The 23,469-nt window shown below is 60.8% G+C and overlaps 1 protein-coding gene across 2 annotated transcripts in view; it reads right to left on the minus strand.

Moving 5' to 3' along the window:
• Positions 1-287: 287 nt before the first annotated feature.
• TAFA5 (TAFA chemokine like family member 5) overlaps positions 288-23,469 on the minus strand; it is a 169,113-nt gene continuing 145,931 nt past the window's right edge. For both annotated transcript variants that reach the window (XM_045087621.1, XM_045087620.1), the window contains exon 4: positions 288-1,261. In XM_045087621.1, the coding sequence (XP_044943556.1) occupies positions 1,253-1,261 (9 nt within the window). In that variant the 3' untranslated portion in view covers positions 288-1,252. The remainder of the gene's footprint in view (positions 1,262-23,469) is intronic.

Genomic DNA, 23,469 nt, shown 5'->3' on the forward strand with positions numbered 1-23,469 from the left:
GAGACGGCGCACTCGCCCTCCGGCGAGCTGGGCCCCAGCGGGTGCAGACGGCCACCTCCCCCCGGGCACCCGCTGTGGCTCCCGTGACGTCAGGCGCGTCCTCGGCCGCTGTCCCCGGAGTCCTGCCCTCGCACGCCGGCCCCCTGCCCCCGCCCCGAGCCCTTCGGAGACACGGGCGCCCCGCCCGCTACGTGGCTGGCCGGCCCGGGGGCGGGGGGCTACCCCATTAATTGTTAAATAGGATTTTCTACAAATATACAACATATAAAAACTGTTAAATATATAACTTTAGGCTTTGCAAAATACATTTAATGATCTCTTTCAAACAAGTGTTACTTCAGGTTTCTTTAATTTGCTTTCTGGAGCTAAATGGTTGTGTCGAGCGGACAGTGGTCACGGGAGACCCAACATGCTCTTGGCGGATACTGGATTACCCCACTACCGGAGATGAGCTGCGGAGAGGCGTGTTTAACTGGTTAAAACAGAACGTGGTTTTAGTCGGTCCAGTCCAGCTAGGTACAGGGAGTGGGTGCGCGGTGCCCTGTGTCCCCGGAGAGCCGCGCTGGCCCGCGGCCGGGTCTGGGTGGGGGCATCGCCGGCCGGGCCCCGGGGGCTGCCGCGGCGTCCTCCGCCGGCTCGGCCCCTCTCAGCGCGCCCCGTGGTGTCCGTGGCGGCGAGGCCTCTGCCGGGGCTGCCCTCCGCGCCCCGCCGGCATGTCTCTGCCCCCGCGGGCCCCGGCCGAGCCTGGGGACTCAGACGGCCAGGGTGAGTCCGAGTTAAAATAGATGTTTCTCTTTGGTCTATTGAGTATACTGAAATACGAAAATAAAAGTGATTCGGACAGTCTGGGGCACACGGAGAGGCCTCTTCCGTGCCCGAGGGCCAGTCCCCCCCGGGCCTGGCGGGTCCTCCTTTCCCGGGCTGGCTGGGTGGCCGTCCCCTGCGGCCGCGCCCTCGTCCTCCTCGGCGCGCACAGCCCGGGCCGCGGCCAGGGACGGCGGGTGAGGCCAGGCTCCCACGGACAGCCGGCGCGGCCCCTGCTGCGTGTCCCAGGCCAGACTCCTCGCCGCGGTGCGCACGCTCAGCTCGGGACCCCGAGGAAGCAGGCTGTCCTTGACAGGCTACAGAGAGACGGAGGGTGGGCAGATGGCGGAGAACGGGTCGAGTCCACAGCGGACAGGGGACCGTGGCTGAGATGCGGACTCTCCAGGGAGCCAAGGCCACTCCCGGGGCCCCTCTGGGGCTGCGTCTGTCAGGAGACCTGTGGAGCAGAGAGAAGAGAGCGTCAGCCCCGCAGACACCGAGGGTCCCCACGGGCGACGGACGTGCCTAGGATGCGGCCACCAGGCTGCACCGGCCGCTCCAGACAAAGGCCGAGACTTCAAAGGACCAGAGGAGGCTCCCTCACCGTCCCCACGACCGCGGCCCCTTGCCTGTCTCCACAGCGGTCACTCCCCTGCGACACTGGGGGACACCCTGGTGACACGCTGGTGTCCAGAGTCTCCGTGGCTGACACATCATCTCCTCCTCTTTCGCTCACCGCACCCACAGCCCCCGTCCCCAAGGCTGGGACGGGGACCCCCGGGACAGCACTGCGGCGGGGGCCGTGTCCCGCTCCAGAAGACCCAGTGCATGGTGCCCTCCTCTACCGGAGCACAGGCCGTGCAGCCCGACTCATGACCCTTCATCTCCTCAAGGCCGCCCCTCACTCCCCGCTGGCGCCCGGACCCCAGCAGGTGCGCACCTGCAGGTCACTCATTCACTCATCCGTTCCGAGGATTTCGACAGCAGCTCCCCCCTCGCCCCCCCCGGGAACAGGGCCACAGGAGTGCGTCCCAAACTTGGAGGTCCCAGAGGCCGCGGGGTGACATGGGGTGTGCCCACGGGGGAGGGGGGCCCGTGTTCGCATGCTGCTAGGACGCCTCCTCCATGAGGCTCACGTCCACCGGCACGCAGAGCAGGCTCCACGGCAGGGTCACGCTTTGGGAGGTCAGCCGCCCCTGGGGACCAGCGAGCTGGGGTACTGCCGCAGGGCCCGGGGGCACGCCCTCCTCAGCCTCCACTGGGAGGCCCCGTGTCACTTGTACGCGGCCCCCAGGCAGCAGGTGGGGTCTCTCCGGCCACGCCCCGTCTCCCTGGGGAAGGGTCCCGAGCAGGTAGTTCTCGAGCCCCGTGGGCCCCAGGAGGTTCTCGCTGACCCTGCGGTGGTGCTGGGGGTGCGTTGGGGGTCCCGCCCCAGCGGGTCATTCCACCTGCCCCGGAAAGCACGTGTTCTCCGCGGGGACGGGCGGGCTGCTCGCAGTATCTGGCCACTGCAGAGCATCATTTAAAAAACAAAACACAACTTCCCAGGCCCTGCGAGTCCAGCAAGCACGGTCTCCGCTCCTCAGTAAAGCCGTGTTCGGCGTTGGGTCGGGACGAGTGTTCCACACGCGGGAGCGCGGTGTTCCGGATCGAGAGTCCAGAACAAAAGGTCCTGATAAACAGCAGACACATGGGCTCCGTGAGCCGTGCCGGCAGCAGCCCGTGCTGATAGGCTCGGGACAACGAGAGCCGTTGCCATGGGGAAGATAAAGACACAAGCAGGAGGAGCTTCTGGAAAGGCTGCTGTCATCCCCCCCGAGTCCGCCATCTGTGTGGTCTCTTCCCCAGGACCGTCCCTGCGGCTGTGCGACCGGTCCACGAGGAAGAGTGGACGAGGCCACGGTCTCAGGCGCGCCCTGTGCACACTCTCCCCTCAGACATCTGGGCAGGGGCGTCTGGGCGGGCGAGGGGTGAGCTCGAAGCTCCCCGCGTTTGTTCGCTGCTTCCACTCCCCGGTCCGTCCGTCCTCTAGGCCTGTGACTCGCTGCGTCCTGGGCTCACGCAGCAGAGTGCTTGTGGGGGGGTCACAGGGGACGTGAGGTCCCGGCCTCTCCTGGGGACGAGGCTCCAGTGCTGGCCCGGGAGGCAGGAGGGCCGTGCGGGTAGGAGCAGGTGGCCTTCCCAGTGCCGTCAGAGGACAGGCTCGGAAGGTCCCTCCTGCTCCAGCCCAAGAATGAGTTTGGACCCGCACCCCCCTCCCCGCGTCCTGGGGCCAAAGCCAGGCCACCGCTCCTCAGGGGCCTTGAGGGCTCACGTTCTGCCCCTGGTGCTTCCAGAGCACTTAGTAGACACAGAGACAAGCAGCTCACCCGCTGGAGCCCACAGCCCCCAGGGCCAGGTGCTGGGCCCCCGTCCTCTGTGAAACGTCTCCCAAACCAGGGCTGCCGGCTGTGAGAACATGTGACACACGGCAGGCCTGTCAGCTCTGGGGAGCGTGTCCCGGGCTGCCAACCGTTGGCCAGTGCTGGCTGGGCCTTCCTGGAGCTGTTCCTGCAAAGGCCACACGGTGCCTCGGGGAGGGAGTGGCAGGGCCTGGTGCACAGGGCAGCCCAGACAAGGTGCTGAGCTCACCCGGCGGGGTCACCCGTCCCTGTCATGGCCTCACCGCGATTCCTTCCTCCTGGTGAGCAGCACAGTCAACCCCGGTGCCCGGCGTGAGCCTCCAGACGCTGCTGTTGTCGTCAGCCCAGAGTACCGACGGGCCTGAGGTGCCAGCGGGAGTGGCCGGCTGACCCCAGGGCCCACAGCCCCGTCCACAAGGCCCGTGCGCCACCCACCATCCCCGGGGCGGGGGCAGATCGGGCGTGAGACGGGCCCCTTGCGGAGCGGGTGAGGACCTAGTGAGAGGCGGAGGGGCCGCCCGCGGGGCACACGAGGGCCGGGGCTCACTGGGTCTCAGACTCCCAATCGCACAGCACACCGGGCGGTCCCAGGACAGGAGCGGGGCAGGTCCCCTGCGCTGGCTGGTTCCGGCCTCACCTGCCGCGGGCACGGACAGCAGCCGCAGGGATGAGGGATGAGCGCACGCAGGGGCGTGAAGGGCGGTGTGCCTGCAGATGCCACAGAGAAGGCCCGAGAGGGGGGCACGGAGACGGGAGAACAGAGCAGGGAGCTGGGCGGGAAGCCCGGGCCGTGGGCGGAGCCACCACAAGCCCCTCCTCCGCGGCTCAACCTGTGTCCTTGAGCGTCCCTCTGAGGCATTGGCATGCGTCATCTGTTGCATCTGAGCCGCTGCAGAGAGCTGCCCACGTCACCCCGTGGGATGCACTAAGCCCGGCCACGGGGACGCAGTCCCTGGACACGCGCATCCTGGGGGCAAGCGGCCGGCGGCTCTAGCCAGGACCTCAGGGGAGCACAGGCCGGCACCAGCTGTGCAGCCCTTCTGTGCCACGAGGCCCAGAGCTCCCTTCCTCCCCCTCGAGCGTCCCAGGCAGGTCCTCACCCAGAACCGGCTCCACCGGAGCCCTCTCCCGTCCCCTTCCTGCAGAGCACAGCCCAGGAACGGCCACCTCCTGCCCAAATATCGTTACTTGTAAGATGTGGGGTTTTATAAAGAATGTGGTCGGAGCTAGTCCTGCTCGTGCGGACTCCGGAAAGGTGCTCTGCTCCCCACAGGCTCAGTTTCTGCATCCACTAAATGGGAACGTGAAAATGGATCGGCCGAGCCGTGTCGCCGCCGCCCAGGAGTGAGGTGTGAAGACCGGCTGGCTGCCGCCGGTGAGCTGGGGAGGATCGCGGGGCCCCGTTTTTGGCGCGACATGCTCCTGTGCGGCCACGCTGCTGTCCGGGGTCCTGTGGGTCCACAGGGCCGCCCGAGGGGACAGGAAGCTGGTCTCTCCGGTCTCAGAGGAAGGGACCTCACCGGGGACGGCGTCTGCCAGGGCAGCCCGTTCTCACTGAGAATTCCCGCCGTCAGCCGGGGCCGCCCTCATCCCGGGGAATCGCTCCCACAGGGCCTGAGCCCTCCGAGCCTCCAGGTGGCTCGCTCCCCGGCCAGGCTGGGCGGCCAGCACACAGCCCGGGTCGCAGGCCCACAGGACGCCGCATGGGACGCGGAGGAAGAGGCTCTGAAGGTCCAGAAGGATCCTGCGTCTGGCGTCGTAAAGACCTTCAAGTTCTTACTCCACTTTTAACCAATGGGAAGCAGAACTCAGGGACGGTGTCCCTGTGAGAAAGCCGTGGAGAAGCCATCGGTGGGACCCCATCAGAGGGTCCTGCAAGTCACGGGACAAGGGCTGGAGGGGATGCAGGGCGCTGGGAGCGGCCCCCAGCCGATGGCCACAGACAACGGACTCTTCCCTGAGCTGCGGGAAACCCTGCCCCGCCCACACCTGGCGTGTACCTGGGAGCCCCGTGAGGCCCTGGGCGCACCCGCCGGGCTTCCGGCCACAGAGCGGGGAGAGGACACACGTGTGCCGTCCTCGTCACTGTTCTCAGTGACTCGTTATGCAGCACGGAAAACCAAGGCGCCCTACGGACCAGCTGAGCTCGTGAATTCTCCTTAAAACAGCATGTTTGGGGAGCGTGGGTGCCCCGTTGTCAGGATCCCCGTGTCAGTCCTGCTCTGCTTAATAAAGGGCTCCGCGCGGACAACGTCCGGGCGGCGGTGTGTGCTCACCCCCATCGGCCGGGGCCCCTTCTCCTGCAACTCGGGGGTCCGCACGTCTCCCGCTGGGAGTGGCAAGGGATGGGACCCTCCCCAGAGCAGGGACGGCAGAGTCGTGCCCGCCCTTCCTGCCTCACGGGTCCGGAACTGTGGAGACAGAAGGACGGCTCTCACGGGGACCGCACGGGCCTGCGAGGCTCCACTGTGACCCGGGGAAGTTCACGCAGGTCACGATGTCACCACTGTGCAGCTGCACGCTTGAGGCGTGCCCGTCCCTACCGAGAGTCACACCGCCATCTAAAAAGCCACGGTAACGTTCAGGGAAGGTCCTTGATTTCCTGCGACATTGTAAGCCCCCTCCTGGCCTCCACCACAAGCACCGGCCTCTCCGGGCTGGGCAGAGCCAGAGGGAAGAGCCTGGTGCTTGTGACCGTGTGTGGGCCCCTCGGGGTTGCACGGTGACAGCCCCCTTCCCCAGGCACAGAGGGTCCTTCAAACACCAGCTCTGCTCTCAGAGGAAACCCCCACTTAGCATCTAGCTGGAGGGTGAGGCCCTCCACCCTGAGCCGGGTTCTGGGCCCCAGAACCCCCCAGAAGCCACCAGCTCTGTTTGCTCTGCTGGGGAGTCTGACGGACTGTCCCCGGACTCTATGCTGTGGACACAGGATTCTGGGAGGTGACGGCTCTGCCCTGTCGGTGGGACGCTGGGACCCCCGGGACATCCTGCCACGTGCTGCCCGGCTTCTCCAGCGAAGTGTCCCGGTGCCACGGTGGGTCCCCTCCAGCCCTCTACCTGCGGAAGGATGGACTGGCATTCCCCCTCCCCAAAGCCCGGCTGCCAGGCGGCGTTTCCAAAGGGCACGCTGACAACCGCGAGAAAGCTTTGCTGCCAGATTTGATCCTCTGTCCTCGCGCCAAGGCAGTGCCAGCTTTGAAGTCCGTCCCTCGCCTGTGCTAATCCAGGGCCAGGCCTCTGGCAGCATCAGAGCAGCCGGCCTCAGCCCCCTGCCGCCCGCAGCAGACCTATGGCCCACGTTCACAGGCGGTGGGATCAAGGGGACACGGAGATGACAGAGTGGGCGGGAGCTACACCTCACAGAGCAGATACGCTCCGGCGACAGCGTGCCGTCCGCAGTGGCGAGGGCGGCCAGCATGCTCGGGAGCTCAGGATCAGACCCCTTCCCAGGTCTCCCTCCTGGGTCCACTCAGGCTGGGGGGGTCACCTCTGCATGGCCAGGTCTGGGCCTCCGAGCGGGACCAGGCAGTGCCTACGGCACTGTCCGTCCAGGAGCCGGGGGACCGGCCGGAGGACTGGTCCCAGGGACACGTCCATCTTCCTGTCGGCTCGTGGCGGCTTCACTGGGATCCGGCAGGCGCGCCACACACTCACACCTTCAGAGCGTGAAGACCACGCCGTTGTGGGGCCAACGCCACGGCCCATGTGGAAGACTCGCTCCAAGGAGCCGCCCCAGACGTCAGCGGTCACTGCCGCACTCCGCCGGCCCCCTCGGCCCTCAGCAGATGTCCTGCCTCCACGATCTGCCTCTTCTCAATGCTTGCTGCACATGAGTCACACCGCACGTGGCTTTTGTGTCAGGCTTCTTGGGCCTGACGCATCCTGGGCTGGTCCATAATGTGGCCCATGGAAGGCCTGTCCTCTGGCTGAACGACGGCCCGGGACCGGCTGGACCACAGTTTGCCGACCGTTCGTCCGCGGGTGGGCTCTGGGCCGCTCCCACCTGCCGGCGGCTTTGCTCCCGGCTGCGGTCTTCTGCGAGCACACGTGGGCTTCCATGGCTCGCGGCCGGACACCCACGGTCCCGCGGGACAGCGAGGGCGGCTTGTGCCCTGACTCCGCGTTTCACTCTGGAACGACTGCCCCCTGCCCTCCGGGGGCCTGGGCGTGTATTTCTGCTTCTCTTGACGCCTATCCCCTGAGCACGTTCCAGAAAGACGGGCGGGTGCACTTCTCCCCGACCCCTCGTGAGGCCTCGGAATGACAGTGGACGGGGTTCAAGCAAACGACGCAGACGCACCTTCGTGCGTCGGCCACCGCTGCCCGACCGCGTCTCTTCCTACTTTCCTTGGTTATTCCTATTTGGGGTTTTAGGAACGCTCTATCTGTGGGCTATACTCATCTCTCACGGGCTATACTCATCTCCGTCACGTGCCGTCCCTCGCCCACGTGGTTTGGCAACCAGCCATGGCTGACACGGAACATGACTCGGCCCCTCTGTGGCTCCGTGTCCTCCTCGGAGACGTGGGCGACGGCAGCCCGCAGCTCACGGGCGGATGTGGGCATGACCCGTGAATCTGTGCCACACGCGTCCACGGTAGCTGAGCACATGTCACCAGGGGCCGGGTGTCCCCGGCTGTTCTGGATTTACTAGGACACACCCCTGTCCCCGGCCCACACCAGACTTCCTCCGGCTGTCCCACAGTCGGGCGCCGTCACGCGGTCCACTACCTCCCGGGAGTCTGGGGTGCCGTGAGGTGAGCGGTAACACTCCGGCTTGAGCTGTCCCCAAATATGAAGCCTGTCTCCCCCCACCTGCCGCTGGGGACCCGTCCCTTCCCCACCAGTCCGTGCAGCCCACGGTCCCCTCGCCCCGATGCCAGGGTTCCCCTCAGGGCCACGTGGTCTGCTCCGTGGGGCAGAAAGTCACAGGAGGAAGACCAAATTTTCTCAGGTTTTAAGTGTGTCCTTGGGACTTGGACAAACTCCGTCCCTGTGTCAAAGACAAGGCGGGTACCTGGTGGGGGGCATCCTGGGGCTCAGCCACTCACAAGCTTCCCCTGCACACCCAGGCGCACACCAGTGGGACGTGGGCACCGGGGTGACCTCTGTCCCAAAGCCTTCCTACACTGGGACGGGTCTACACGCCCAGCTAAAATGGAAAATCACGTGTGATGTGCGTAACTTCATCAGGGACTGGACTGAAACTGTATTAAATCTAAAAATTATATCTGAAAGAACAGACAACCGCACAGGGTTCGGGCATGCGTGGACTTTAACCAAATACGTGGCAGCTCTTGGCGTATTTATTCCAATCTCTTTAAACTTCTCCCGGTAAGACTCTGCCATCATCTGTACACAGGAGACCAGCCTCTTACAGAAGTTACTTCAAGTTCATACGTTTCCTGCTGCGTTTCGCAGAGACCTTGCCTCCCCTCGTGTTTACTCGGGTTTATTTTACTTACATATTTTAACGAAACCATGACTCTTCTGAAACCTATTTGCCCGGAAAGGAGAACACAACTGACTTGTGCCGAGCCTCTCCTCCTGGCCCGGTAGGCAGGTTTCTTCCTCGAGTCTGCCTGCAAGCTCGCTGGTTTTCACTTCCTAAAGGACACGCTCCTCTGCCTGCTGATTCCTCGCCCCGGCAGGCAGGCTCGGAGGACCTGCGTCGGCCTCGTGGGGTCGGCACACTCACGCTGGAAAGGCCCGAGCAGTGCAAGTTTCAGCTTTGTAAGGTCTCTCCTGCGACTACCTGGCTCTGGCCCCTCGGCACAGAGGCAGTCCTGGAGCATCTGAGTGAAACAAGGCTGTGTTCCAATAAAGCTTTATTTATAAAAATAGGTCGCGGGCCGGATTTGACCACGATTTGCTGACCTCTGATCTAGACCACAACTTGTCTGTGTCTATGAAAACTTAGGGCTAACACAAGTAGAGAACCTTCTGTATTCATAATTTGTCCAATTTAATAAGTTCTTCAATTAGTTTCCAAGGCACCTCAGTGGCTCCTGCAGAATTCTGGAAGCACCTGATTACCTCATCAGTGAGTAATAAACATTGCATTTTCTCATACCGAATAATGAGGTGATTGCATCTGCCAGATCTTCCAGAAGGTCATCATGGAGACTGCAGGCCTGCACTTACTGCCAGCCCCAGTCCTGATGGGCACAGGGCAGGGGTCCAGCTCTAAGAGCCATGCTGGCGTTCATTTCAGGTGGACAAGAGGCTCCAGGCCTGCCGTCTCCTCCAGATTAGCCTGGAGCTCTGCTGGTCCTGATGCTGTGGTTGGTTTGGTGTTTTCCTTAGGAACCAGTGTGGTACTTGCCCAGTGCCTTTTCAGCATCTGCTTATTGACAGCACATTTCTATCTGATCATCCTTTGGGCTTGGTCATCCTTCCTGATTCTAAAATATTAACAACATATTTTTCTTTCTTACATAAATCTACTTTTGTGTTGCGTCAAAGGACCACAGGACTCAGCACACTGTTGCTTGATGTTAGGGACAGGTGACATGTGTCCCAGTCATGCCTGCACATTCCAGGGAGCAGGGATCTCCTGACGTATCCACAACCTCAAAGCAATGCAGAGTACATGAGGGCCTCACGGGCACTTTGCTGAACCAGTCCAGTGCCCAGCACGGTGCCAGACCTATACTGCAGACTGAGTCTTCCCAGAACACAGTGGTTCCAGGTGCGCTCTCCTACCCTTGGGGAGATTTCCAGCATCAGGGTTTCATTAGCCCCTAAAACGAACTGGGCAGTTTCCCAGTATTTGGGGAAAGGACACGTGCACGTTAATGTTTTCAAGACCGTGCCTGGTAAGCCATCTCTGTCCGGGATTTCTACTGGTGGATGTTAATGTCTTTCTACTCCTTGGTTATGGTGGTGATTTGCACCCCAGGAAATCATATAAGTACTGAAACCCTACAGACGTGGTGATTAGTACCCAAGCTGTGTATGCACTCTTGAATGATCTGAGACCCCAACACTGGCTGGTTTTCATTCCTTCCTATCAGATTTATTTTCTAACAAAAAATTTGCGCATGACAGAGGTCAGAGTGCGTCTTTGTGGTTTTGCCAGTTACACAGTGAAGGATCACTTCCCATGTCTATCTTTTAAAAGTTCATTGATGGGGCGCCTGGGTGGCCCCTGGGTGGCATCTGACTTTGGTTTTGGATCAGATCGTGATCTCAGGGTCATGGGATCAAGCCCCGTGTCAGGCTCTGTGCTCAGCCCAGAGTCTGCTTCAGATTCTCTCCCCGCCGGCCCCTCCCCAACCCTGGATGCATGGGTGCACTCTCTCTCCCTCTCTTTCAAATAAATAAATAAATAAATAAATAAAATCTTAAAAAAAATTCACTAATATTCCTGTTTCACGTTTAGCCTCTTTCTCCTCTCGAGGGTGGCTTCTCTATAAGTTAGGTTATTTTCATTCTTCCTGATTTAAAAATAAAGTTCTTTAAAGACACGAGTACTTCACTGTGTCTGCAAACACCCCGCCGTCAGCCTCAGAACATGCGGAATGTGATTCGACAGCAAGGACACGTGGACTCGGCCATCTGGGCCCCGCCGGCTCTGCTCGGAGGTTACTGCTCAAATGAGGAGCGCCGTTCTGCCCATTTCCCAGATGTTGATGGTGAGGCACAGAGAGTTAGGTGACAGGTGCTTCACCCACAGACTGACCTCAGGCCCTGAGCATGGCTGCATGAGCTTGACTACACACCGTCTTTCACCTTTCACGGCCTGCCCTGGCCAAAACACTGTGGGAAGTACTGGGGATAGGGTTCTTCTTCTTCTTATTATTATTATTTTGCAACACTTTAAATAGATGTAACATGACTGGAAAAGAAGGTTGCCCCATTTCTCTTCTGTGCAAGTTCAGCTCACAACCTGGATTACGGATTCTTCTGCACGGATTTCATGCATGATGGGGAATTAGAAGCAGCCTGTTCCTTTGTTAAAATGCTCAATATGTAGCTGCAAATTCAGTCATGAAATTTTTATTATTCAGAAGATCTGCTTCCTGGTTTTATAAATTGTTGCTTTTGGTGGCTTTTTACTTGACCTTAATGCAGATTAAAAGGTTGTTTAAATTTTGAACTAAAAATTGTGTTCCTGGTCATTTTGTTAATTTGCAGTTGGGCTTGCTTTATAGAAATGTAGTGCATCCATGCGTAAAGGTTTCTGTGACATGTTCATTGCTTTGAACTGCAATGTATCAGTATGTGTCCATAATCACATATACTCTTGTGATCTTACGTGTATCAGTATATGACGTGTCCCAACCTAATCATTTTACCTACTGATTTCCTTTTCCTCTCCTTGGCCTGGTGCACCTTCGTTTATTCTTTGCTTTAACACTTTTAGTTTGTTAGACGTGCCTTTAGAAGGCAATGTACATTTGATCACCTTAGAAGCCTGATTTCAACAGTCTCTGCCTCTGAGCTGGGGAGATTAACCCGTGTACGTTTATTGTCACCACGGGTATGGTGGTTCCATCGTAAGCAGCATGCCCCATCCTGATTTCTGGTCATGCTGCTTTCGCGGGTCATTTCTTCACGCACACACATGACATTTCCCCTGCTTTCCCTCCTGCCATGGTTTGAGGAAATCGTGTTCTCGCTCCCATTCATGGTGGCCTTTCTGTTAACCTAATGCACTCTTAATGATTATACCGTTTGTCTAATGACTTGAGTCATTACGGCTCCCTCTATGGCACAGACGGACATTAAGTGGCTCTTTTCTTACTCGGCAGCTGCCCACCCCCCCACCCTTTTCTAATTTAGCCAGAAATTACAAGTCAGTTTGCTATTACACAGAAATTGTTTCTCACAGTAAACATAGTATATTACATCATACGCCGTGGATTTCGTGTTGTATCATGGGAACAACATTCACATCAGCTCTGTGTATTTCTTGGTATCAATAGTTACCACGATTCTTCTTATCTATGACCTTTCCCATCATCAGCCCCTGATTTTTATTTCTTTGATTGGCTTGAGATCATCCTTCATTTTTTGCAGGAAAGCTTTGTGGGTGGTACACATTCTAAATCCCTGCAAATTCAAAACCGTGTTCTTGAGTCCCTTGGTGTGAAAAACAACTAAAACTAGGATTGAAGTTGTGAATGTATTTTTCAGCCCAGTCCCTGGCTGTGATCCGTCCTGGCCTTCTGGTCCAGAGGCTGGCCCATGCCGCCGTAGCTTCTGTGGACCCTCCTCTTGTCTGAGTCTCATCTTCCCAATTTAATGGATGGTTACGGGGCAGCTTCCTTTCATTCTTTCAATTCAAACACGCCCATGGGGTGTGTGGGTCATGATAGTGTTGTCTTGTTTCTAGTTGGGGATTTTCTTTCTGGTCCTATTTCCATCCTAACCTGATTATCCGTCCCCTTCTGTCCCCTCCTGGTCACGGTGGTTTCATCTCTGGAGCACCCGCTTTCTAAATTAGGGATCTGCCCTCCATCCTCCACATCTACCGACTTTTTCTCTCTGACTCCATTTCTTTGCTTTCTCCAATGAACCGGCCCTCGGCTGAGGACCGCCCATGTCACTGCACGGCTTTCCTGCAGGGACAAGTCCTGTGTTTGCTGCCTCCCGTACATATCTCGCTTGCACTCGTATTTTAGGTGTCTTCGTGCTTATGCTCCAGGTCACGTAGCAAACCTTGGATGCTTGCTTTTGCCCCAGACTGTCCTTCCTCTGTGGCTCCTAGCTCCTGGGTCACAGGAGTTGCAGCTCCTTGGAGCTCTCTGACACAAACAAGCAGATGTTCTCCAGAAGTCTCCTCTGTGTACAGCTGAGGACTTTTAAGAGCTAACTTGGCTTTTAATCCTTTAGAAAGTATTCCTTTCCACAGCGTCTATTTTCCCACAGGCTCATGTTTGAACTTTGGCTCTGATGCTTTTTTAATCCCCTTTAAACGGGCAGAGGCCTGTCGGGGGCTGGGATGAGCCAGCGGGCCCAGCAGTGAGCAAGTCTTCATCCTTCGTGTCGGCTCCTGCCTGGCCTAGAAGGTCTGGAAGTGCAGAGACCCAGAGTCTTCATGTGACCCCCAACAGGCTCTTAAGTGGGGGGCGGCTCCCAAGAGTATCTCATCCTCCTTGGGAGGTCAGGGACTCTGTCTTGCCTGTACATTCTCTTGAGAATGGAGGACCGAGTGGCCCCTGTGTGCCCCAGTGGTCTTGCTGCTTCCTTCTGCCCCCGCTCCAAGGGGCTCTTGCTGTGGACTCTGCCCCTTCCCATGAGGCTCACCTCCGCCCACCACCTCCTCTCCTGCCACGCTGCTGGGAGCCGATCCTTGCAGTGGGACAGGAAGAGCTCCTGCTGGCCAGACCCCACCTCTGCTGCTGCCTTCTCGGTCAGTGCAGCAGTGTCCGGGCCCCATGGTCAGGCCCAGGAGCGAGGAGGAAGCCTCAGCCTCCGTCTGCACCTGAGGAGGACTCTATCATCAAGGGGTTCAGATGGTTGGGCAGAGACATGCCACGAAGTTGCCTCCCACCCACTCGTGACGTGCCCACGGGGATGTGACCAGACCTCAGCACGTGCTTCTATTCACGGAGTCACAGTGTGATGCTAGTTGTTCTCACTTCCCAAAATACCTGGAATGGGAAGCTGGGCAGAGGCTGTGCTGATGGCATAAGAAGTCGGCCACCGTATGCATCCAGAAAGCCGGGCCACGTCTTTACAGACTTGGTGGAAGGACCAGACTGATCCTCTGTCCTCCAAGGGTCGGTCCAGCTTGTTTGGTCATGCAGGGGACGGCCGTGGTTGTGGGGAGGAGGACCCTGTCGGGGGGCGGGTGGCCATGGTTGTGGGGAGGAGCGACACTATTTCCCCAACGCATCCGGTTCTGGGAAAACATGTCACACGGGCTGTGACATGTGAGATGCAGCCAGACAGCCAGCTCTGGGGTTAGGGTTAGGGGGAAGACCACGGGGAGGGCTTCCTCCCGGTGCAGCCCTGGGGGTGTGAGCCATACGGAGTGTTCTAGAAGGTGGCCCACAAAGAAAACAGCAGCACTTCTCCCCTCACAGACTCCCTGGGTCTTTCATATGCTGTTCTTTCCCCTTCCCACTGACCCAAGGACCCGTGAGGCCAGCGGGGCAGTGGGGAGGCATGGATAAGGAAACTGAGGCTACCCAGGTATGCACCACAGCTGTCACCCTGTGGGCAGGGGACACAAGCCCACGCAGAAAGTGGAGATGGCAGCCCTAGAGGGGGGCGCGGCAGGGGTGTCCACGCAGCCCCTGGCAAGCCTGGACTCTGTGTTCTGGCTCGGGGGGCGTGAGGGGGCCTGGGGCCAGATGGTGACGCGGCATCCCTATGACTCAGAACCTACGTCACCCAGTACCTCTCAGGTCTAATGGGGACTTGACATTTAAAGTCATTTGAGTTGAGACTCAGATCCTTCAATTCCATCTGTAAAGACTTGTCTAGAAGAAGCATCCCTGCCTCATGCTATAGCCCCTTCCCCGTGCTGTGTGCAGACACTGCCAGGAAGGGGCCCCCCATCCTGAGAGGTGCTGTCTGGGTGGCGGAGCTGGGCCGAGCACCGGCGTGCCCAGATCCGGGGGCATGAGGGGCCCTCCGGGACCTGGGTCGTGCGGACGACCACCGGCCCCCGTCGTGTGGGGCACAGCACTGCGCTGGACGGAGAGGAGCTCGGCTGGGCAGCTCCCGCCTCGCGTGCACTGACCAGCTTCCCGCTTACGTGACCCTTTCCACGGCGCTGTCGGGGGCCGCTCGCCTCCGTCCTCCACAGAGAAACACAGCCCCGAGCAATTTCATCTGGGAGATCATAAAGACTTATTAAACAAATAGGAAAAAACATGTTTTTGACCACTTTGCCAGTATTTCTGCCTGATAAGCTCATGAAACCTGGACTCAGAACAGAATGAGCTCTGACAGCTCCTCTGGGAACTCGGGATCCCTCGGAACTTTCTCCATCCTCTCTCTCCCTCACTGCCGGCACGGTGACCGCCTCACGTTCGCGGGATCACAGGGACCCCCCTGGACTGGTGGTGCAACAGAAACGCTCCTGGCCGCGGACGGGGCAGGGGAGGTCCACGACGGGCTGGCGGAGATGGGCGGTGTGGAGGCGGCAGCCCGTCCGCTCGTCCAGAACGGGGACCCCGTTCAGCGGGTCGCTCTCCGACGGGCCCCCATGGGGGTGCGCGCCGTCCGGGCCTTCCCTCAGGACTGCTGAGGTCTGGGGCCATTCGACCTTTTTGGATTCCTGAGCACCCCCCAACCCCCGCGGCACGAGGAGCTGCTGTGGGACGCCGGTGCCTGGCCAGAGCCTCCAGGGGTGGGCCTTCTCTTCCGCTGATTCAGCAAATACTTTTGAAGTCACATCTGAGCTGTCACTGATGGTGACAGCGCACCTGGCACCCCGCGCTGTCTCCGGGGAGCCTTGCTGGGTGCCCGCTGGTGCGCGGAGAGCTGGGGGCTGTGGACGCTTCAACCCTTGCGTCCCCAGCATCCAACGTGGAACCAGGAAGGATGGGGGTGGCGGGAACAGCATTGGGGGAGGGGAGAGAAGGGAGCGCGGACCATGTGACCCAGTTGCCCACGCCAGACCAAGGGGATGGCGGGACTCGGCCTCCTGGGCCCCACACGGGGGCGTGTCCCTGTCCGGGACCCCAGTGTGGTCTGCTGGGCAGGATGATGTCCTGTCTCCGGCGTCAGCAACACTCCATCCCCAGGCGGCGGGCTTGGCCCAGGACCCGGCGTCGCTGGGGCGCATGTTCCCTCCCAATTCAACCATTTGCCATTATGTACTTGGAACGATTCAAAGAACAACTTCTCTAACGAAAATGTGGATGGACACGACGCCGCTGCCGAGAGGAGCTCCCAGCCCTAACCCAAAGGGCCCACGGAAACCACGCGGGCTCCGTCAAACCGGCGTTCTGTTTCGGGCTCATTTCTGCCAGGGACGTGAAGAATGTCACAGCTCACGGTCCCCGCCGATGCCACGCCGGCCGCACATGTCTGTGCTCACACAGGGAATTTACCGAAACGTCCAGCCACCGCCGTGGTGACGGGGAGCGTGGCTCGGAGAACATAGCACGGATCGCAGACCGGGTCCACAGTACCGACTCGCCGCTTTTCGCTGTTCGTGCAGGAGAACCAGCCAGTGCAGGCCTGCGCTGCGTCGGGGTGGGTCCCCGCCAACCAGCCCCAGTCTTCCTGGATGCCAATTCTACAAACCTGAGAGAAGCCTTTTGTCTTTGGGAGCCCCCACCAAATGGGTACAAAAGCACATCCCTATGGGCGCCTGCGGGGCAGGAGGGGCTCAGCCACAGGCCCCTGCCCACGGAATCAGCCAGAAAATCTGCAGAAAACCCCTTTTCTCCTTTATTTTTTAAAAAGATTTTATTTATTTATTTGAGAGGCAGAGATCACAAGTAGGCAGAGGCAGGCAGAGAGAGAGAGGAGGAAGCAGACTCCCTGCTGAGCAGAGAGCCCGATGCGGGACTCAATCCCAGGACCCCGAGATCATGACCTGAGCCGAAGGCAGAGACTTAACCCACTGAGCCACCAGGCGCCCCACCGTTTGTCCTTTAGAGGTAAATCTGCGACCCCTCTCGCTCTGGTGCTGAGATGTGCAGTGGTGTCCCAGGAGTGGTCACTCCCTCCGCTGGGACCCAGTGTCCAAGGCAGGAGCTGCTCACACGGCAGCAGCTGGACTGGGGTGATCCGACGGGGCCCTCGTCCCTTCCTGAACAATGAGGGGTTTCCTAGGCCCCAGGCTTGTCTCCTGTACCCCACCTTTGGTCCACCTCCTACCGTGAGGCCCCTTTCCTGAGCGCCTGCTGGGGGTCCTCACCTGCATCCCAAGTCCCCAGACAGGGGCTGAGGTGAGACCATCCAATCTGCTCCCCAGATACACAGACCCACATTAACCGATAGTCCTTTCTGTGCTATGCCTCTGTCTTGGCATTCTGGGACTGGGGCAGCACCAAGGCTGAGGGTGCGTTTCTAGGAGGCCATCCTGGGGCAAGCCCAGTCTACACCAGTCTACCACGGCGGTGGAGACCCCGGGAGGGGAACGTGACCAGTGAGCCGCCCCCCGAGGCTGGGCCTGCCAGGAAGGCTCTCGAGGCAGAGCTCGGGGGGTGTGGGGTTCTGCTGGGGCCTGGGACGCTTCCTGGCCGGCTGACGGCAACCCCACCGGAGCCCCAGGGACCACTGTCTCCCTGTTCCCAACAGAGACACGGGGAGACCCGCCACACGGCACCCAGCCATGGCCTCCGGCCAGGATGCCCCACACCATCTCCCCTGCGGCCCAGAATCGTTTTTCTTTCATTGGTTTTCAGAACGAGCCGCAAAACGGCAGCTGAGACTCGGCTGTGTAATAAAAGCTTCTGATTGCGGGGATGGCTCATTGGAGATCAGAGACAAACCCAGGGCCCCCGAGCACCTCCAGGAGGCACTGCGCTCCTGGCTGGCGTCCCAATCATCCCGTGGGCAGGAGCTCGCAGCTGGCGGCGGGTCTGCAGTGCCCTGGGGCCCGGGGCTGCTGAAACGCCCGAGCCGCCTGCTGCTTCACGCTGGGGACGGGCCCACGGAGCCATGCCCAGAGCCTGGGCGTCACTCAGAACTCGCCAGCTGGTGTGATGGGAGAGTCCAGCTGCCCGGGGTCCCAGCTGGGAGCCCCGTATTTGGGGATGGGACCTGCTGTGCCCGACGCTCCCAGGAGTCCCAGAGTTCGGGAGTGAAGGAGCCGCTGGCAGCCGTGAGTGCGGAGGGAGGTGTGTTCCCAGCAGCAGACAGCGGAAGCGGACTCACGGGGAGAGAGAACACGGGGGACTTGGAACCGCAGAGGCCCCCAAGGCTGCCAGTGTCAGCAAGGCTGTGGGAGGTCCTGCAGGAGGGGACCGGGAGGACCAGGAACCCCTTTCCTGAGAACAGGGGGGCCACTTAGTGGTGGATTTCGCCTACTAGGGTGCTCCCCAACTTGCCTCCATGGCCACTGCCACGCCCTCCCCAGTGGGGGCTCCAAGCTGCCCGCACGGGCGCCGGGAGCTCGGCCACGCTGGCCTCCCTCTGACCTTGAACACACTTGTGCCTACACGTGCACCTCCTGGAGTGACTGTCTGTGCCCCTCATCGTCTCCGTGTCACGCCAGTGGCTGTGCAGTCCCCTCAGTCACCGCAGACCCCGCACTCCCTCCCCAACAGCCACAGCTTCTTATCTGCCATCTGTCCGCGTCAGAGTGACCGCACACCCGTGGCGCCAACCGGCCTCACCAAAGCAAAGCTCACTGTCCCTCCACCAGTGGCCCACGGCCCCCAGGGCAGGCTAAATGGACGCCGGCTTCTTCCATACGTCCCAAGGTCGTGCCTCAATCCCAGAGATGACCTGGACCCTGGGATTCCTGAGAAGCCAGGCTCTCTAGGAAGCTGGCCCCAGGACGGGCTCTGTGTGCACCCGTCTCTCTCCTGACTGTCTCTGACCAGTTCTGACCTACTGTTACCCCCGGGAGAAGCTGCCCCAATCACCTATGTGAGCCAGGTTTGTGACCATCAGGGGGCCTGGGGCCTGCCCAGGGGCAAATGTGCTGCCCCACAAATGCTGGCCCACAGAACAGGTGTGGGTGAATCCCTGGGGAGCAAATGCCCAGTCAGCCCAAAGCCTGGGGACCGACCACTGTAGCGGGCTGTGCCAGGGGCTCCCGGGGCTTCGTGCTGGACACGGAGCACTCATTCCCAGCCCAGGGGAGCGCCCAGCACAGAGGGGGCCCTGCTATCCACAGACACGCTCCCTGAGCCCAGGGACCGTCCCTGAAGTCTTTGGATTCCAGGCTGGTCATCTCCCTCCTCCCCTGACGGAATCCCGAGTTCCAGGTTCGGGATGACCCGGCACGGCTGACCTCGGGCTTCGAGGGGCTCGGCTGAACATCAGACGTGCTTGGTCTGAATCTTTGTCCGTGACCCCTTTGTCCATCTGGGTTGAGAGGGCGCCTTCCCCCCTGCAGCCCTGTGCTCGCGGCCACGGACGGACCTGCGCTCACCCCACCCTTGGTGGTCGCGCCCGTGGAAGCCCACATCTGGGAGCTCTGGGAATTCGGGGTTTAAGTTCTTTGATCATCTATTCTCTGCGTTTCTCTACTTTTGAACCTTGCATTCTTCAGAATTCCTGAACCGATCTTCTAGTCTTGTTTAATCCTCCTTCTCTGGAAAAATCGACTCCTTGGCTGAGACTTCCTCGTTCTCCCGGATTGTTTCCAGAACCGGTTACACACTCACGCTGGTGTACGTGAGCACACACTCTCACGCGTGCGTGATCCCACGAGTACGTGTGCGCGCGGTGCACACACTGTGTCCCGTTCTCATAAAATGATACATATTCTTGATCTTCTTAGCATCCACGTCCGCGTCCTGGCGTGGCCATGACTCTCCTCTTCACACAAACTTGGGGCTTGGGCGTTTGCGGGTGACAGGTCACCACTGCGTCATGGGCAGCCCGGCTGGGCTCGGGGCAGGTTATCAGGGGTGCCTTGTACCGGAGCATGGCGGCTGTGGGGTGACCACACCCCTACGTGGGGCTCAGGGGCCCAGAGCCAGACGCACCTCCAAGGGAGGAAGGTTCAAGGCCGGGGCCTGGCGCCCCGTGGGCATGCTGTCCCTGCCTCACTTCCTGACCAGCCTCTGATCCCGCGGGCCGCCAGCCAGCTTTAGGACCCTGCTCTGCGGGGCCTCCCCCACTGTCTCCAGCACCCCGTTCCTCCGGTTTCCCCTGCTCATGGTTGGGCGGTGGCCTTTGGTCATTGTCGTCACTTTGCTGCGTCCACGGTGGTGGGCATGACGTGAGGAGCTGGTGGGCAGTTGGTGGGCTTCCCAGAAAGGTCCTCAGGCCCCAAACCGCAGTGACCCAGGATTTCAGCCTTAAGCTTGGTAAATTAGTGCGGGGATGGGTCAGGTCTCCAAAGTCATATCCACCCAGAACTCTCCATTTTTGGAAATGTCATTTGGAATTAAAGATGGGATCAAGTTTGTGACCCGGAATCATCCTTGAGGTGGGAAGAGCCTGGGTAACAGGGCGTCTTCACAAGGTCCGGCTCTCGTGGTCAGATGGCCCTGTGACGACGGACGCACACATTGGGGGATGCGGCCACATGCTCCGGAGCGCCTGGAGCCCCAGAGGCAGGACAAGGCTGGACGGACACCCCGCAGAGCCTCAGAGCATGGCCCTGGCATACTGTGGCTTCAGCCAACGAGAACGGACGTCTGCCCCTGTGAGCCTTCAGGTGCGGGATCAGGGGTGGGGCCGCCGGAGCCTCACAGGGCGCATCCCCAGAAAGAAGCCGCAGCGTCCCCTCCCAGAGCTGAGGGCCTGCGTGCCTCAGGACTTGGGTCTCCAGGATGTCGCCTCCATGCCTGTGGTCAGCATGACGGGGTCCAGGGTGTCCAGACTTGCTCCTCTCGCTGTGTGAGCCCCCGGTAGGTCTGTCTGCCACGGGGCCAGCTGGGAGGGCTGGGAGGGCTCGTCTGACCTCCAGGACACCCAGAGGAGCTGCTCCTCACTGCCGGGGACCTGAGCACGGTGCCCCGACGAGCTCGCCCACCAAGAGCGTCCGCTTCTGCCGCTTCCTCTCCCGCGCACTCTGCCTCTCCTCCTCTCCGTCTCCCTGTCACTTTACACAGGCGTCAGGGGGCAAAAGCAGGAAGCAACTATGTGTGTTCTTTCAACTGGGCACCCAGGACAAGCACTGCTGAGTTTCTACAAATGGTCTTACAAGAATCTCCACGCCGGTGTGTGGGGCTCAGAGCCGGGGTCCAGGGCTCAGGGCTACGTGTACCCTCCTCCTGCTGTCCACGCCGGGCAGGTGCCTGGCCCAAGGAACCCTAAACGGTGTCTGGCTGGTGGAGTCAGGAACCACACGCTCCAGGTGTCCCCAGAGCAGAGGCCCACGTGCCGCTCCCATGGGCTGCTCAGAGGGTCCAGATCTGGCACACGCCAGGCCCTCAGGGGTACACCTGGGATGCAGGAATGCAGAGACCTCATGGGTAACTGGGCAGTGTGGACACGGCGAGTCATCCTGGGCGGCAGAGCTGGGTGGCCTGGCCTGGCCTGCGCTAGCTCACACCCAGGACCAGACACTTGGTACCGCAGGAGACGCCCGTCGGCAGAGCCCAACAGGACCACAGAGAACATAACCCACCCGGGGGCTCATCTGCCGTGTGATCAGGTCTGCAGCGAGCGCCGACCTCTGGGACCGTCAGGCTGGGCCGGGCGTCCCCTCCCAGCGTCATCCGACAGAGACGCCCTGTCGCTGCTCACACCTTCACTGGCGCCCCCCACCCCGGACAGCTGGGCACAGACGTGCTCGGGCGGGGGCGGCTGTGCCACTGGTTCAGAGCCTGCTCGTGGAATTGTTGGGGGAAGTGAGTTCCCAGGAAATCCCGGGTCCTGGAGAGAGCCAGACGGACACCCCAGTGAGAAGTCCTCAGGCCCACAACGGGCCGTTCGCACAGGACAGAATTCAAGGTGTCGCGTAACAGCTCCCAGGGAAGATGGGTTCCCGTCTGGCTGGTCCATTCTGACTGGGGAGACAGGACAGCAGGTCCCATCGGGCGCCCAGCAAAACGTATGCGTGCGCACGTGTGGTGGAGCGGCTCCCGACTGCGGCATCACGGTGGCCGCCAGCACGTGCCCCTTGTGAGCTCAGCCTCTAGCATCTGGGGACGCGCGCGGCGTAGGGAGGGCAGGAGGGCACTTCGCTTGCAGGGTGGACCCAGGCTGGGCGCCATCAGCGGACTGTGGAGCTCGGGGGAGACCACCTCTGGGGATGTCATGGGAGGGCGCTGTCGCCCCGAGGGTCAGCCTGCAGCATCCCTCATGTCTCCTTTCCTGGCGCCGACTGGCGTCCACGGGACCAACCCAGGGTGGAAGCAGAGCCGGAAATCCCGCGCGGGTGCTGGATCTTCCCCGAGTTCCCCAGGACCGTGGCTTCCCCGCGATTCACCATAACCTGCAGCCGTCACCGCGTCCCGCGGGCGGCCCCGTGCACGCAGGAGCTTTGCTCAGCCGGATTCCCCCTCAGGACACGACATTCTCTGATATTTTTACTTAATTTCTTCTTCTTTCTCTTAAATGTGGGTCACGACCCAGCAAATTAATTTCACGGCCCACTAATGGGGTGAGGACCTGACCTCCGAGAAGGAGCGTTCTCGGAAACGCACGCGTCAGCACGTTCCCGGGCTCCACACAGGTGATGGCACAATTCATTATCGCACGTTCTTATGTCAGCCCTGAGCGGGGGGTGGGGGGGTGGGGGGGTGGGGGGATGGGCAGGGGCCCGTCAGGCCCGTGCCCGCCGCCGGGTGCTGCCGGGCACAGAGACGTGAGCGGCCTGGCCCTCGCACAGTGGAGCAGGGTGGGGGACAGCCCTTCAGACATGACTGTGGCCGCTGAAGGGGCATGGGCCGTCACGTGGCCAAGCAGCCACAAGGGCACTCCAAGGCCATCTCACAGGAAACCTATTCGTGGTGAAACAGGACATGGTGGTGCTGACCAACGTCGGTGATGGGACGGAGCTTCCGTCCTGAAGACGGGATCACACGCTCCAAGTATTTGGTGTTTGGGTCGAGAGCCTGAGTGAGCTTTGAAGAAAGCTTTGTGAATGGCCACCACATGCCAGGGCCGCTGTCCGAGCCAGAGACGCGTCTGCAGACCCCTGGGGTGGCCCCGGCCTCCAGCATCACCACGCGGCCCCTCAGCGGGATGCGCCAGCCCAGATCCAGAGCACAAGCCCTCCACATGGCCAGGGGCGCCTGGCCCCAGGCGTGCACCCCTGTGAGGGGCGAGGAGCGCCGAGAGCGAGCCCTTTTGCGGACTGGCCCTGGGCCTAGCAGGTGTCCTGCCCACACCGGGCCCACAGGGGCATCTGCCCGAGGACCAGCGGCCCCCCAGGTGGGCTCCCCCAAACAGGCAGATGGGAGAATCCAGCTTCAGAGCTAAAGGACCCGTGGGCTTGTGCTAAACCAGACCCAGGGTTTGAGGGGGGTTGGCCCCGCAGGCAGACAGACCACGTCTGCCGCCCACTGCCAGCTGTGGTTTTCACAGCAGCCAGACCAAGGCAAGGGTCCTGAGCTCCTGGGCCTGTGGGGTCAGTCCTCCAGCGGGCTGGCCCCCAGCACCGGGCTCGGGGCCCGGAGTGCAGGTCTGACCCCACAGCCACACCCCAGGGCCACTGAGGTGGGGTGGTGTGGAGCCTCCCCAGCCCTCCTGCCCCAGGCCCTGTCACAGGCACGTC

Source organism: Mustela putorius, unplaced genomic scaffold (assembly GCF_011764305.1).
Source record: "Mustela putorius furo isolate JIRA1106 unplaced genomic scaffold, ASM1176430v1.1 tig00001419_pilon_pilon_pilon, whole genome shotgun sequence".
NCBI classification, from domain to species: domain Eukaryota; kingdom Metazoa; phylum Chordata; class Mammalia; order Carnivora; family Mustelidae; genus Mustela; species Mustela putorius.